At 42.3% G+C, this 14092-nt stretch overlaps 1 protein-coding gene across 2 annotated transcripts in view; it reads left to right on the top strand.

Annotated features, from left to right (window-relative positions):
* DHX9 (DExH-box helicase 9) overlaps positions 1–14092 on the top strand; it is a 47502-nt gene that overhangs the window by 16647 nt on the left and 16763 nt on the right. For both annotated transcript variants that reach the window (XM_045027411.1, XM_045027412.1), the window contains 11 exons: positions 596–673; positions 1071–1262; positions 2532–2673; positions 3214–3296; positions 5835–5991; positions 6634–6734; positions 9158–9371; positions 9631–9725; positions 9894–9967; positions 10956–11108; positions 13844–14004. In XM_045027411.1, coding sequence (XP_044883346.1) covers positions 596–673; positions 1071–1262; positions 2532–2673; positions 3214–3296; positions 5835–5991; positions 6634–6734; positions 9158–9371; positions 9631–9725; positions 9894–9967; positions 10956–11108; positions 13844–14004 — 1450 coding nt within the window. The remainder of the gene's footprint in view (positions 1–595; positions 674–1070; positions 1263–2531; positions 2674–3213; positions 3297–5834; positions 5992–6633; positions 6735–9157; positions 9372–9630; positions 9726–9893; positions 9968–10955; positions 11109–13843; positions 14005–14092) is intronic.

Here is a 14092-nt window from a genome sequence, read left to right as displayed (position 1 = left end):
CTTTGCAGTAGCCTTTTCCAAAAGGCCTCTTACTATAAATTAGAAGTCCATTTTCATCTTTTTTTTTGTATATTCTCGCATCCAAAGTTATGTAGAGTAGGAAGCTGCAATTTGGCAGACTGTCTCAAAGAGAATATTTCTACTGATGATCTCAATGAAGACCTAGTAAGTCCCTTTTTGCGGTATGAGAGGAAATAACCTGTTCCCTGAGTCAACTTTCATATGGAATTCTAATGCCCTAACATGAAGGATTACTGCATGTGATCTTTGTGATAAATACGCAACCAAACTCCTGATCCATTGGTTCCCTATCCTGTCTTGGCAGGCATTTGATGTCTTCTGATAATGGACTGTCAAAGTAATATTGATGGTGTACTCCTGATTTGTTCAAATTGCATCTTTTTATAACTACAGATTTGCACATATAACTTCATCATCCAAATATTCAGTATTTGGTAATGGGTTAAAGTTAAGGTTATTGTGGTAACATTGCATTAGTACCACTTAACCACATTAATGTAATAAGTTTATTTTCATTGTAAATATAAACAGATGTCCTCCCAATGAGTCTCTTAACCCTTTGTGTACTTTCCAGGCCACCCCAGAACAGATAAGCATGGACTTGAAAAATGATCTCATGTACCGCCTGGAGCAGGATCAAGAGTTACAGAGGGTAAGTCTGCTGCCTGTGATTTTTGGCATGCTGGTAAGTTTGCAGAAGCAATGCTTGCTGTAATTTTCTTCACCCTAGCCCTGGAGTTGCTGCTCTTTCTGAGTGCAGTAGATAATTCTTTGTGCTGGGGATTGTGGGTTTTACTCGGGATTGCTGGCAAGTGCTTTCAGAGGCATGGGGCACTACTGCTGCAGGAATGGTTGCTTTAATATGTTTTGCCCAAGTTCAAGAATGCTACCATTATGGGTTTTGCAGGAAGAGATCTCTCAGGTTCACAGATCCCACTAATGTGGAGTAGAGTACATGTTTTGCAAGAGTGGGACACTCTTGATGTAGATAGGGAGCAGAATGGGTTGGATTGCTGAATATTACAGGAAAGGTCTGGGTCTCTTTTCAGATTCTACAAGAGAGGGAGACACTGCCTGTGAAGAAATTTGAGACTGAAATTCTTGATGCAATCCATCACAGTCCTGTTGTTGTCATTCGTGGTGCCACTGGTTGTGGCAAAACCACACAGGTTCCACAGTACATCCTGGATGAATACATCAAAAACGGCAAAGCTGCAGAATGCAACATTGTAGTAACACAAGTGAGGAATGCATTATAAATTGAAATTATTTAGGTCTCATGGTGGATTATGATAAAATATCCATCTGGACATGCTATTAAATCTGAATATAATTAAAACAGTTCATGAAGGCTGGAGAAACTAAATCACATTCTAGACAGTTGTGAAAACATCTGCTATACTGATTACACTAAATTCATTACTCACTATGCATGTGTCTGTGTAATGATTATTCATGTTGCAGTGGGTATCTGATAAGACTTAATGAAATAATCTTCGTGGACAGCACCAGAAAACTCCGCACTTGCATATATAGTGCAGTCCTTTCTGATACTTAGTAATGGAATATCCTAGTTCAGGGATTGGCAACCTTTGGCACGCGGCTCGCCAGGGTAAGCATCTTGGTGGGCCGGGCCGATTTGTTTACCTGCCGCGTCTGCAGGTTCGGCCGATCGCTGCTCCCACTGGCCACGGTTCGCCGGCCCAGGCCAATGGGGGCTGCAGGAAGCAGCATGGGCCGAGAGACGTGCTGGCTGCCACTTCCCACCGCCCCCATTGGCCTGGGACGGCAGACCGCGGCCAGTGGGAGCAGCGATCGGCCGAACGTGCGGACCCGGCAGGTAAACAAACTGGCCCGGACCACCAGGGTGCTTATCCTGGTGAGCAACGTGCCAAAGGTTGCCAATCCCTGTCCTAGTTGATAGGTGGGGCAGGTCAGACCTATTGGTTATCTGAAGGAATGGGATCCAGCAGATAAGGGATATGGGGGCCTATGGATATCAGCTGGACTATGCAAGATGAACCATTTTTTAAGGAAAACGGTGAGCTTGCATCTTTCTGGTGATCTGGTTTCCTCCATTCCCAGCTTAAGTAGTTTGCTTCTTGTAGTGTCTGCAGTGTGATACTGTCCATTAGAAGCAGCTACTGACTTGCATCCAGCTTCTGTTTATTCACATTGTTCAGCAGGGTCTGCTTAAGATGGAAATGTTTTGAGGTGCACTGGCAGAGCTGTGTAGGACTTTCATATTACCTACCCAAACTGTACATGGCTCAAGCCAGTGCTGTTAGTAATGTACTTTCATGAGTATTTTAAGAGTTTGGATTGTAGTTCTCATCTTTTTTGGGTGCTCACCAATTAGATTTGTCTTTAAATGACTGTCCTGCAACATTAAAGTTTGGGGAGAGGGCACAGCTAACTTCCCCAGTCTCTCTGTACTTGTAGGTCTATGCAATAGATAAGTTTGCTTAGTTTCATCTTTACAATGTGCAAAAAAAAGTTTCACCTCTCAGCCTAGGAGAATCAGTGCAGTTTCCGTGGCAGAGCGTGTGTCGTATGAGAGAGGAGAAGAACCTGGGCAAAGCTGTGGATACAGTGTACGATTTGAATCTGTACTTCCCCGCCCCCATGCCAGTGTGATGTTCTGCACTGTAGGTCTGTATTGCTTTGTTACCCAACCAGCCTAATATCTGAGTTAGATGCCTGGCACTAGTGGCACTGATGACAGTGAGAAAACAGTCCTTGTTTTCAGGGAGAATCTGAATGAAAATCGCAAGTTTTGTTCACCTGCCCAGCAAACTTTTCTCCAATTACGGAAAGGGAAGTGTGCCAGTTTAATTTGGTCTTTGGGCTCATTAGAGGTTTGAGAATGAATACAGATCAGATACCATATCCACAATATTCCCTCTAAGTGAGATGAGGAGTAGCCACCTGAAGTTTAGGATGGGGAGGTGGTGGGTGGGGAGAGGTGGTCTCTCTAGTCTCAACACTTGGGCTTCCTCTCCTCATTACATACAGGTGTAAATGTGGGGTTTAGACAAAGAGTTTCAAAATGTGCACAGTTCTTGATGTAAAGTGATGTTGGCAACCCTCATAAAAGCATAGCTGAGGCTTTGTTATAAATGTTTGAACTGCTGTGATCCATTTCAACATTCAGCTGTTACTATCCCCATTAATGTGAATTCCTTTTTTAAGGTGTCCTCTTAAGAAAACTGGAGGCTGGGATCCGTGGAATTAGTCATGTTATTGTGGATGAGATCCATGAGAGAGACATTAATGTGAGTTACTGAGCTGGAGATCTGGATTGCTTTACCTGTTTACCAGGTCTTTTGTGTTTGCTTAGTGTTTACTCTGAATGCTGTGTATGCGTTCCTGTCTTATGTGAAAGGGAATTGTGCATTTTACTAAATTTTATGGATCTGAGTCTTCTGTAATTGTTCTCAATTGTAGTACAGGTTGAAATACTTCTGAGATGTTTCCAGCTGAAGATCAAGGCTTCACAGCTTCTTCTTACGTCCCTTTATAGGTCCTAGTAGGACTCTCTCCTACACCTTTGGCTTTCTTTAGCAAATAGAGCACTACAGTGCAAGTACTCTTTGTACAAAGTGGTTTAGTGCTGAAGATAAGAGTGAAAATTGGATAGGCTGAAATTTTGTTGTCCTTTCCGTCCATTTTCTTATCTACAGTAATATACCACTTAATTTGCTAGTACTTAAGCCACAATCATCAAGTTGACAACTACAATGCAGTAGTACAAAAATCTGCAACAAATTGAAAACCTGAAAGCACTGCAAAATGAGCAACATTTAATATGAAAGTGGGGATATTGTGCTGAATTTATTCACAATTAATTAAAAAACTCTTTTTAAATCTACCTTGGTTTTCATAAGAATGGCCATACCGGGTCGGACCAGTGGTCCATCTAGTCTATTTATCCTATCTTCTGATTGCTAGTGGCTGGTGTCAGATGCTTCAGAAGGAGTGAACAGAACAGGGCAGTTTATTGAATGAGCCATCCCCTGTCATCCAGACCCAGGGTCCCTTACCATCTTATGTCTATCCAGTGGGTTATTAGCCACCCTCAAGGAACTTATCTGTTTGCTTTTTTTGAACTCCGTTGTAATTTTGGCTTTCACAACATCCCCTGGCAACGAGTTCTACAGGTTGACTCAACATTGTGTGAACATGTCTTCCTTTTGTTTGTTTTGAACCTACTGCCTATTAATTTCATAGGGTGAACCCTAATTCTTATGTGAAGGGTAAATAACACTTCCTTATTCATTTTCCACAGCAGTCATTATTTTATCATATCAACCCTTAATCGTCTCTTTTTCTAAGATGAGTAGTCCCAGTCCTTTTCATCTCTCCTTGTGTGAAAGCTGTTCCATATTCCTGATCATTTTTGTTGCCCTTCTCTGTACTTTTTACAATTCTAATATAGCTTTTTTTTCTTTTGAGATGGGGCAACCAGAATTGTATGCATTATTCCAGGTGTGGGTATACCATGGATTTATTAAGTGGCATCACGATTTTCTCTTATCTATCCCTTTCCTAATGGTTCCTAATGTTTGTTCCTTTCTGTTTTCCTCAATAAGATTTGATTTCCAATTTTTAAAGGATGTCTTTTTGTCTCTAACCATCTCTCTTACTCTGTTTAACCATGGTGGTGTTTTTTAGTCCTTGCTATTTTTTTTGTTTGATGTGTACATACAGTTTAAGCCTTTGTGGTGTTTCCATGCAACTTCCAGGCATTTCAATCTTGACTGTTCCTTTTAATTTCCATTTAACTAACCTCTTCATTTTTGTCATTCCCCTTTCTTTGGAATTTCTCTCTCTCTCTCCCCTCCCCCCTACTCCCACCCCCAAAAAGGGATGTTAAATTTAATTACATTATGGTTTCTATTACTGAGCTGTTCATCTATATTCGTTCTTGGACCAAATCCCACACATCACTTACGGTTAAATCAAGGATTGGCTCTGCCCTTATGGGTTCCAGGACTAGGTGCCCCAAGAAGCAGTCGTTAATGGTATCTTTCAGCTTTCCACACCAGAAAGCTGAATCTTGTCACATGATTAAAGTTCAGTGTGTCAAAGTTAAGTTCCTCATTTGTACTATGAATCCTCTTACCAGGAAATGTACTTGCATTTGTGGCATCCAGACCGGATGAGATGCACCTTTTCCTTTTCTAATAGGAGAGATGCTATTAAGGGCATGTATTGTATTGAGTAGTTAGATTTTTGTACAGAATTGGTGTTTTTTAAACTAAGAGGTGGTCTGAATGCAGGGCAAGCTAAACAGATAAGCCAGACTTAAACCAATAAATGTTTTCATAGTATGGATCACCACTTCATGGTGCCACATCAATTACCTCCCTTCTCATTTACAGTTGTAGAACATCCTGTGTGTAGAACTACAGCAATTGTTCAGTTGTATTTTTTTTAATGAGGACTGGAAACTAGAACCGCAAAGGGTTCTTTGGTGCTAACTAACTGTTCTGAGCTTGTTGACATGGAAGTCAAAACCACTTTAAGGAGGCACTCTAGAAGCAACTGAAACACTAGTCTCATCTGGTAGGGGGAAAATGAGCAGTTGATAACTAGGTGCTTAATTCTCCAATATGCTAGCTGTTTTTCAGAAGTTAGTTTAGTTTGAAAGGTTCTTAGTAGAAGGCAACATAAGTGCTGTTCATATGAATAGGCAATTACATAGTTCTTGGCAATTACATAGTAATCTATTGTTAGGGTTACTGGAGAAATGAAAATGTTTCTGGCAGCCTTGGCTAGTTGGTTAACACTCCTGTTTTCTCTATATACAGACGGACTTCCTCATGGTGGTGCTGAGAGACGTGGTTGAGGCATATCCTGAAATCAGAGTTATCCTTATGTCTGCCACTATTGATACTAGCATGTTCTGTGAATACTTCTTCAGTTGCCCCATCATTGAGGTCTATGGTAGAACCTTCCCAGTCGAAGGTAACACACTGGCTGAGCATGTATTTTGAGTAGTTGGTTTTATTCATTCTCTTTTCAATCTTGCACAAAGTAGAAGGGACAAAAGCTTAAACAGGTCAAATGAATCTCAGCGTATCCTGAGATCTGTTCTATATCCTATGTCGGCAGAGAAGTCAGAGAACATTAACTACTACAGAATGAATTTTTTCACTGTTTCTCTTAGAGGGTTAGATAGTGATAGTGATTTAAAAATGAGTTGCTTCTACATAATGCATACATCTATTGTCTTGAATAAACCAGCCTAAATGATCCAGTATAAAAACTGCTGTAGAAAATACATGGGAAGAGCCTGAATGGACAGGCTGGCTGGTCAGGGGTGAGGAACAATGGTGGGAGAGTGTGGGGAAGCTTGTAGTGCCATTGCCCATACTGTACTTATTCTTTGGATAAATAGAGGAGTTTGGTTTCCAAGGCTGTCAGTCAAGCACTCGTCTCCAGCACTAGCTTCAAACTCTGAGTCCTCAGCCTGCTCTTTTGAAACTTTATGGCTATCTTTAGGAAGGGCCTGTGTAGAGCTATGGTTAGAATATGTCCCTCTAGTGAAACTTATGTGACTGGTTGATGGGCATCCTCTATACTAACTTGATGGATCTGTCCCTGCAGAGTATTTTCTGGAAGACTGTATTCAGATGACTCAGTTTGTTCCTCCATTAAAGGATAAGAAGAAAAAAGACAAAGATGAAGAAGGTGGTGAAGATGATGATGTATGTTGGGCTTGTTTATATATGTAAATTAAACAAGCACTGGCTGGAACCAGCGCACCAATGTCATGCATGCATTGCTGTACTCCTTTCTTACTTGGACATCAATGAGGCATTTGACCTGTTAGGGACAGAACACAATTTAACCAAGTTAAATTATAGTACTGTATAGTAAAATTTTTCAGATTCTCTTTGAGGGTTAAATATTTGCAGTGTTTCAGAAAAGTATGATTCCTACGTTATTATACAAAGACTAATGGGTGAGCATGAGTAACTAATCGGGGACAGAGGTAGTGGTTAGACAGCAGAACAATGGTATAAAATGAATTCCTATATAATTCACTGGCTGTGTTTTAATGACTGCAACATTGTTGCACTAAAACACTTTCAGAAACCTTGTAACTATTGAAATAGTGTGGGATTGCTGTTGATGTATTTAACTGAATTTTCTGAATGCTCCTCTAATTGATGTACAGTAAAAGCTGTTTTATACAGCACTTCACCAACTGGAAAGCTCTATAAACCTGCATTTCTGATCTTCATCGAAAGTCCGGTTTATAGTCTAGTTGGTGTGTGGCTGCCAGGGGGTTGGAGTGCAGCATGCAGACTCTGAGAGGGAGTTTGGGTGCAGGGGGGGGCTTGAGGTGCAGGGGGGGTGTGGGTTGCCAGATCTGGGGGCCGCTCACCTTGGGTGGTTCCCCGGAAGCAGCAACCTATCCCAGCTGCTCCTGGTTCCTGGCCAGTAGGAGCTGCGGAGCCAGCACTTGGGGTGGGGGCAGCACGCAGAGGTAGCCAGGACAGATTACTGCTTGTGGGGAGCCGCCTGAGGTGAGCACCCCCCAGATCTGGTCCCCCTTCCCCCCTCCTGCACCCAAACTCCCTTCCCCTTAGTTAATCGGCATTTTTCATTTACCGGCACCCCCCATTCCTCCAGCATGCTGGATAAAACAGCTTTTATTGTATTTATTTACCTTATAAAGTTCCAGTCCCATTTTGTCACGTCACCTGTTTTAAAAAAATTTAACTGATGTGTGAATTTAAGCTTACTACTTTTGCTGCAGTAGATTTTGCCAGCAACTATGCCTACCAAGAACTTGTATTCCTTACATGGCTGTGGGTGATGGTATCTTCTGTAAAAAGATACAGTCATGAATCTTGTAATGACTAAGATCATTTAACTGGGGCTCTATCAAATTCACGGTCCATTTTGGTCAATTTCACAGTCATAGGATTATAAAAATAATAAATTTCATGATTTCAGCTATTTAAATCTGAAATCTCACTTTGTTGTAGTTGTAGGGGTCCTGACCCAAAGGAATTGTGGAGGGGTTGCAAGGTTGTTATGCGTGGGGGGAGGGTTGTGGTACTGCTATGCTTCTGTGCTCCTGCTGGTGGTGGCAGCGCTGCCTTAAGAACTGGGCAGGTGGAGAGTGGCAGCTGCCGGTTGGGAGCCCAGCTCTGAAGGCAGAGCCACCGCCAGCAGCAGCGCAGAAGTAAGGATGGCATGGTATGGTGCTGCCACCTTATTTCTGCACTGCTGCGCGCAGAGCTGGGGCCTCAGTCAGCAGCCACCACTCTCTGGCCACCCAGCTCTGAAGGCAGCGCAGACGTAAGGGTGGCAATATCGCGAACCAATACTGCTACTCCTAAAATAACCATATGCCCCTGCAATTTCCTTTTGGGTCAGGACCCCTAATGTGAGAAACGCAGGTTTTCCCCCATGAAATCTGTATAGTATAGGGTAAAAGCACACAAAAGACCAGATTTCATTGCGGGGGGACGACACCAGATTTCATAGTCTGTGATGCATTTTTCATGGCCATGAATTCGGTAGGGCCCTACCTATAACTACGAGGGGGAAAACGTGTGTGTTGTGTTACTTTGTGCATTTGAGACCACTGTTGGGGTCATGTAGTCAGTTTCTAGATTTACTCTATATAATTCCTAATTTTCCCCAGCTGGCACTTTAGGTCTGTCTGCTAGCAACAGAGGAGAGATAAACACCTCAGCAGGAAAAACTTAGTTGTAAAATCACAAAAAATCTCAATTAATTTGATGCAAATTGACCATTTCTCCTTAAAAGAAACAATTTTTTTTCAAACCTACATATTGGTATTTCCTTAAAGAAAAACAGTTTGATGCTGTACTTATGGCTCCATCTGTTCTAATGGAGATTTAATTGGTTTGATAGTTTCCTACTCTTTAATTTATAATTATACTGGTTTATAATTCTGAAAAGAGAATACGTATAGAAAAAAGCTGGGGAACAAGGCCAGGCCAACTTGTCCTGTGAGCCAGGACTGAGCCTAGGACAGTGTTTCCAATTCATCCATCCCATTCATCTATCTAGTTTGAGTGACCCTCATCCCCATAGTATCAGAGTGCCATCTGGTTAAAGGTTTTTTGTTTGTTCTCTACATCTGCAGGCCAACTGTAATCTTATATGTAGTGATGAATATGGTCCAGAAACAAAACGTTGTATGGCCCAGTTGAACGAGAAGGAAACTCCCTTTGAGCTCATTGAGGCCTTGCTAAAGTACATTGAGACCCTGAATGTTCCAGGAGCTGTGCTTGTCTTCTTGCCGGGCTGGAACCTGATATACACCATGCAAAAGCATCTGGAAATGAATCCACACTTTGGTACAAACAGCTTTTGGTTATTTTCTACTGTGTCCTTCCCTCAGAACAGTTACTGGGTGAATGTAAAGATGACTTGACTGAAGGAGTTGGTCCTTGTGTGTGTCTATATAGGATGAGAGCTGGGTTTGAGTAGATGAATGAGAGAAAGTTGAAGGAAGGTGTTTAGGTATGAAGCAGTGGATGGATAAGAGAGAGTTGAAATTTAATGTCTGATACATAACAGTTATAGTTGTTTAACCTCCTGGTGTTCATATTGTAGGAAGCCACCGGTACAGAATTCTGCCCCTGCATTCACAAATTCCTCGAGACGAACAGCGCAGGGTGTTTGATCCAGTGCCTTCTGGAGTGACCAAGGTGTGAAACTATACCACTTACACAGAGATGGAGTGTAGTTTCGTTGCTCTCTCCTGTACTTTTGAGAGGAGTTCTTTTAATGCTGGCATTCTACATGTTACCTTACAGACCGTCCTTGGCTCCTTGTTACAATACATATATTCAAATACAATTTTCCTGTTTTCATAGGTGATTTTATCCACCAACATTGCTGAGACTAGCATTACCATCAATGACGTTGTCTACGTTATAGACTCTTGCAAGTGAGTTCCCGATCCAGATCTTTATTTTACACAATGTATTCTTTGTTGGAATGCCAAATAGTTTTTGCGAACATGCAGTACTTCCTTGTATTGCTGTAGCCCCAAGACTGAGTTTGGAGACCTAATCTGCAGTGGTTGTGTGCTCCCCAAGCAATCTACACAGTTAAACAACCACATTGGTGTATCTGTAAATTGGGGGGGGAGGGATAGCTCAGTGGTTTGAGCATTGGCCTGCTAAACCCAGGGTTGTGAGTTCAATCCTTGAGGGGGCCACTTAGGGATCTGGGGCACAAATTGGTCCTGCTAGTGAAGGCAGGGGGCTGGACTCGATGACCTTTCAAGGTCCCTTCCAGTTCTAGGAGATTGGTATATCTCCAATTATGTATGTATGTATGTCCTTCGTCAATTGAATACCATGCTAGTAGCATTTATATGGGTGTCAGTGGGATTCCTGTACGCTGTTTTCCAAATGGATGATTTCATACTACAGACCTTGGTGTCCCTAGCCTCTGTTTGTCAGAGGGTGGAGATGGATGGCAGGAGAGAGATCACTTGATCATTGCCTGTTAAGTTCACTCCCTCTGGGACACCTGGCATTGGTCACTGTCGGAAGACAGGATACTGGGCTGCATGGACCTTTGGTCTGACCCAGAACGGCCATTCTTATGTTTAAACTCTCATTGTATGGTTGCTGGGGGAATATTAAGCCTTCCTATATTAGTCTGTTATGCACTTTGACTTGCTGTATGCACTTTGAGCATGTTATAGTCATGAATCACTAATTGCATTAGAGCTTTGAGCTGAGATTTAAACTTTTGGGAGAAATCCCAGAAATACAGGTTCTGATGCAGTGAGTGGGGGCACTATTCTTTAAGCAGAAAGACTAGCACAGTTAACTTTTTTTTATTCCAGTTTTGCTGCATTAAATGATACAGTACAGACCTGCTTTTGCAATATTTGATCTTCATTGTTTTTACTACTTTTACAGACAAAAGGTTAAGCTGTTCACTGCTCACAACAATATGACAAACTATGCCACAGTCTGGGCATCAAAAACTAACCTTGAGCAACGGAAAGGGCGAGCTGGCCGAGTGCGGGCTGGATTCTGTTTCCATCTGTGCAGCAGAGCTCGCTTTGAAAGGTGAGGCTGTGCCTCTTCTTCTGGGACAAAGGAACAGTTGGGAGCACTCCCTAAATTAGAGCATACAGTTGTGAGCTGCTTCAAACCAAGCAGAGGAAGCAGATTAACGCAAAATCATGGGGATAAGATTGCCATGAATTGTTGCATTTCCCCAGACACAGAATTTAATTCCCACTCTAGAATCTGTGGGTCCCCTTAGAAAACTGCCATGGAAAGCAGGGAAATTGTTCGAGATGTGACTTCAGGAGCAGTCCCCACTTGACTGGACAAGTATGGCCCAGCAGCCTGATAGAAAGACTTGGAAGAAAGAGCCCCATGCTTCACCCAGTGAGACACTGTTGAGGCCCAAGGTATTGAGAAGAAAAAGAAAGGGATTCTAGAATGAGATGCCACAAAAGACACCTGTATCCTACCAACCAAAAAGTGCATGATTGTGTAGAGAGGTGCTGGAACCCTACTCCTCTCCCAGAGAGGACAGCAGGTGTGGAAGGTGGTGAGAACCAGGTGAGGGGGAGAGACCTCAGAGGAGAGGAGGCAGGTAGACAGATGTTTTTCCTTTTTCCCAACTCCCTGGCCAGAAGCTGCTAACACCTCTTTTTGCTGCCAAAATGTTTTTCTCCCACTTCCATCTGCTCTAACGTTCCCAAACTGCTGAAATCTGACCCCTTCTTTTTCTTATCTGCCAAACCTTTCCCCAAAGACACAGCCATGTAACCCTCACTGCACAGCTGCAGGGGCTTACACAGCTGTCAGATTCTACTATATTTCACCCACTACCCTGCAAAACATCACAGTACACTCATTCCCTTGGACAACAGCTGCAGGATAGCTGTATGTTTACAGTGATCGATGTTAAGAAATCTCAGTTTCTGAAGCAGTGTATAATAAAAACATTCCCAAAATCTTTGTTGAATTAAACATTTAGACACATTATAGTATAACGCGATCATCTTAATTCATTATGAACTTCTGACAGCAAACTAGTTGCATGCTGTTAAATTCTGACAAGACCCCATGATTTCTTTAAGTTCATCTTACCACAGAGCACATGGAACCCCAGGAATTACTGTGCTTAAACAGACAAATTGTAAACAGGAAATTGTCATATATTTCCAATGGGGTCCCACAGGGGTTGGTTCTTGACCCTACACTATTTAACTTTTTTTTTTTTGTCAGTGATCTGGAAGAAAATATAACAACTGATAGTTTGTGGGTGACACAGATTGAGGGAATGATAAATAATGAAGAGAACAGGCCATTGATAGAATGAACAGGATTGCATGGTAAACAGGGTGCAAGCACTCAGTGTGTGTTTTAATAGGCTGAATGTAGACATCTGAGAACAAAGAATATAGGCCATACTTACAGGTTGGGGAACTATAGCTACCATGATCTCTCTCTCAAAACAAAACCAAAAAAAACCCCTGCTTCCCAGGATAATGAGGAGAACATGAGCTCCCAGTGCAGTGCTATGGCTGGAAAGGCTAATGCAATCCTTGCCTGAATTGGAATCTCTAGTAGAAGTATAGGTTATTTTAGCTCTGTATTTGGCACTGGTGCAACTGCTGCTGGAATACTCTATGGTTCTGATGTCATTTTATGAAGAATGTTGATAAATTGGAGAGGGTTCAGAGAAGAGCCACAAGAATGATTAAAGGATTAGAAAACATGTTTTATCATGATAGACTGAAGGAGCTCAATGTGAGATTAACAAAGAAAAAGTTTAAGGGGTGACCTAATTGTATAAGTACCTGCATGGGGAACAAATAATGAATGGACTCTTCACTCTAGCAGAGAAAGGTATAACATGAGCCAGTTGAAAATGAGACATGTTTTTTTACCATGGGAGTAATTAACCCTTGGAACAATTTACCAAATGTTGTGGTGGATCCTCCCATCACTAGCAGTTTTAAAATCAGGATTGGATGTTTCTCTAAATGATATGCATGAGGAATTATTTTGGGAAATTCTATGGCCTGTGTTGTACAGAAGATAAGACTAGATGATCACAATGATCTCTTCTGGCCTTGGAATCTCTGAAAGCCTAGCTTCATGCAGCGTAGAAGGAGAAAGACGGTTTGAACTGTGGAAGCAAGGGTAAGAAGTATAAATGGATGGGACCATGTTCATTTGGGAGGCATGTTTATCCCAAACATCACATAGGATACTAAGTGTTCAAAACCTCAGTCATTTATAGGGGTTAACACTTGAACTGTGGTCCTCAAGGTAAAGAGACTGAGGGCGCTGTGTCTGGGAGAAAGGGGCCCAAGAGCTCCATCCCCACCACACCTCCTGCTTCTAGAAATAAATACGTAGCCTGTTTCCAGTAAGAGCACTCCTCCTTGTTGTTAACCCAACTGAACCAGGGACCAGCAGATGGTGTTGGGAGTGGAGGTGATAAAGTAGCCAGCATGGAAACTGGGTAGTGGTAATAGGTAGCCTGGAAGTAATTGACCTGCCTGAGGAATGGAAGACCTGTTCTAGCATTCAGGTTTGGTTGTGGAAGGGCAAGGAGATAAGGTTCCAGTTGGAAGGGAAATGGGAATTTCTGAAGATAAGTACTTTTAATCAGTGCAGGTTGCAGGAAGTCACTGAGGGTGGATTGATGAGGTGACTTGGTGAATGTATTCATGTAGGAAGGCTAGGTTGCACTTGATGGGATGACCTGTATTGGGGATTGGGAATGCAAATGTCTAGAAGGTTGACTTGTTTTGTTCTCCCCTCACTGTTTTCAGGCTTGAAACTCACATGACACCTGAAATGTTCAGAACACCACTGCATGAAATTGCTTTGAGCATCAAACTTCTGCGACTGGGAGGGATTGGACAATTCTTGGCCAAAGCGATAGAACCACCACCTTTGGATGCAGTGATTGAAGCAGAGCACACACTCAGAGGTACTCCTGTTGGGCCACAAGGTTCTTTGTTAGCAAACCCAGAGATGTGACATTTACAGCTTTGAATGGTTGAGGGTCTCGAGGTCAG

This window comes from Mauremys mutica, chromosome 8 (genome assembly GCF_020497125.1).
Source record: "Mauremys mutica isolate MM-2020 ecotype Southern chromosome 8, ASM2049712v1, whole genome shotgun sequence".
Taxonomy (NCBI): domain Eukaryota; kingdom Metazoa; phylum Chordata; order Testudines; family Geoemydidae; genus Mauremys; species Mauremys mutica.
The sequence above is the reverse complement of the archived record's forward strand: the minus strand, read 5'-3'. Positions and strand labels throughout refer to the sequence as shown.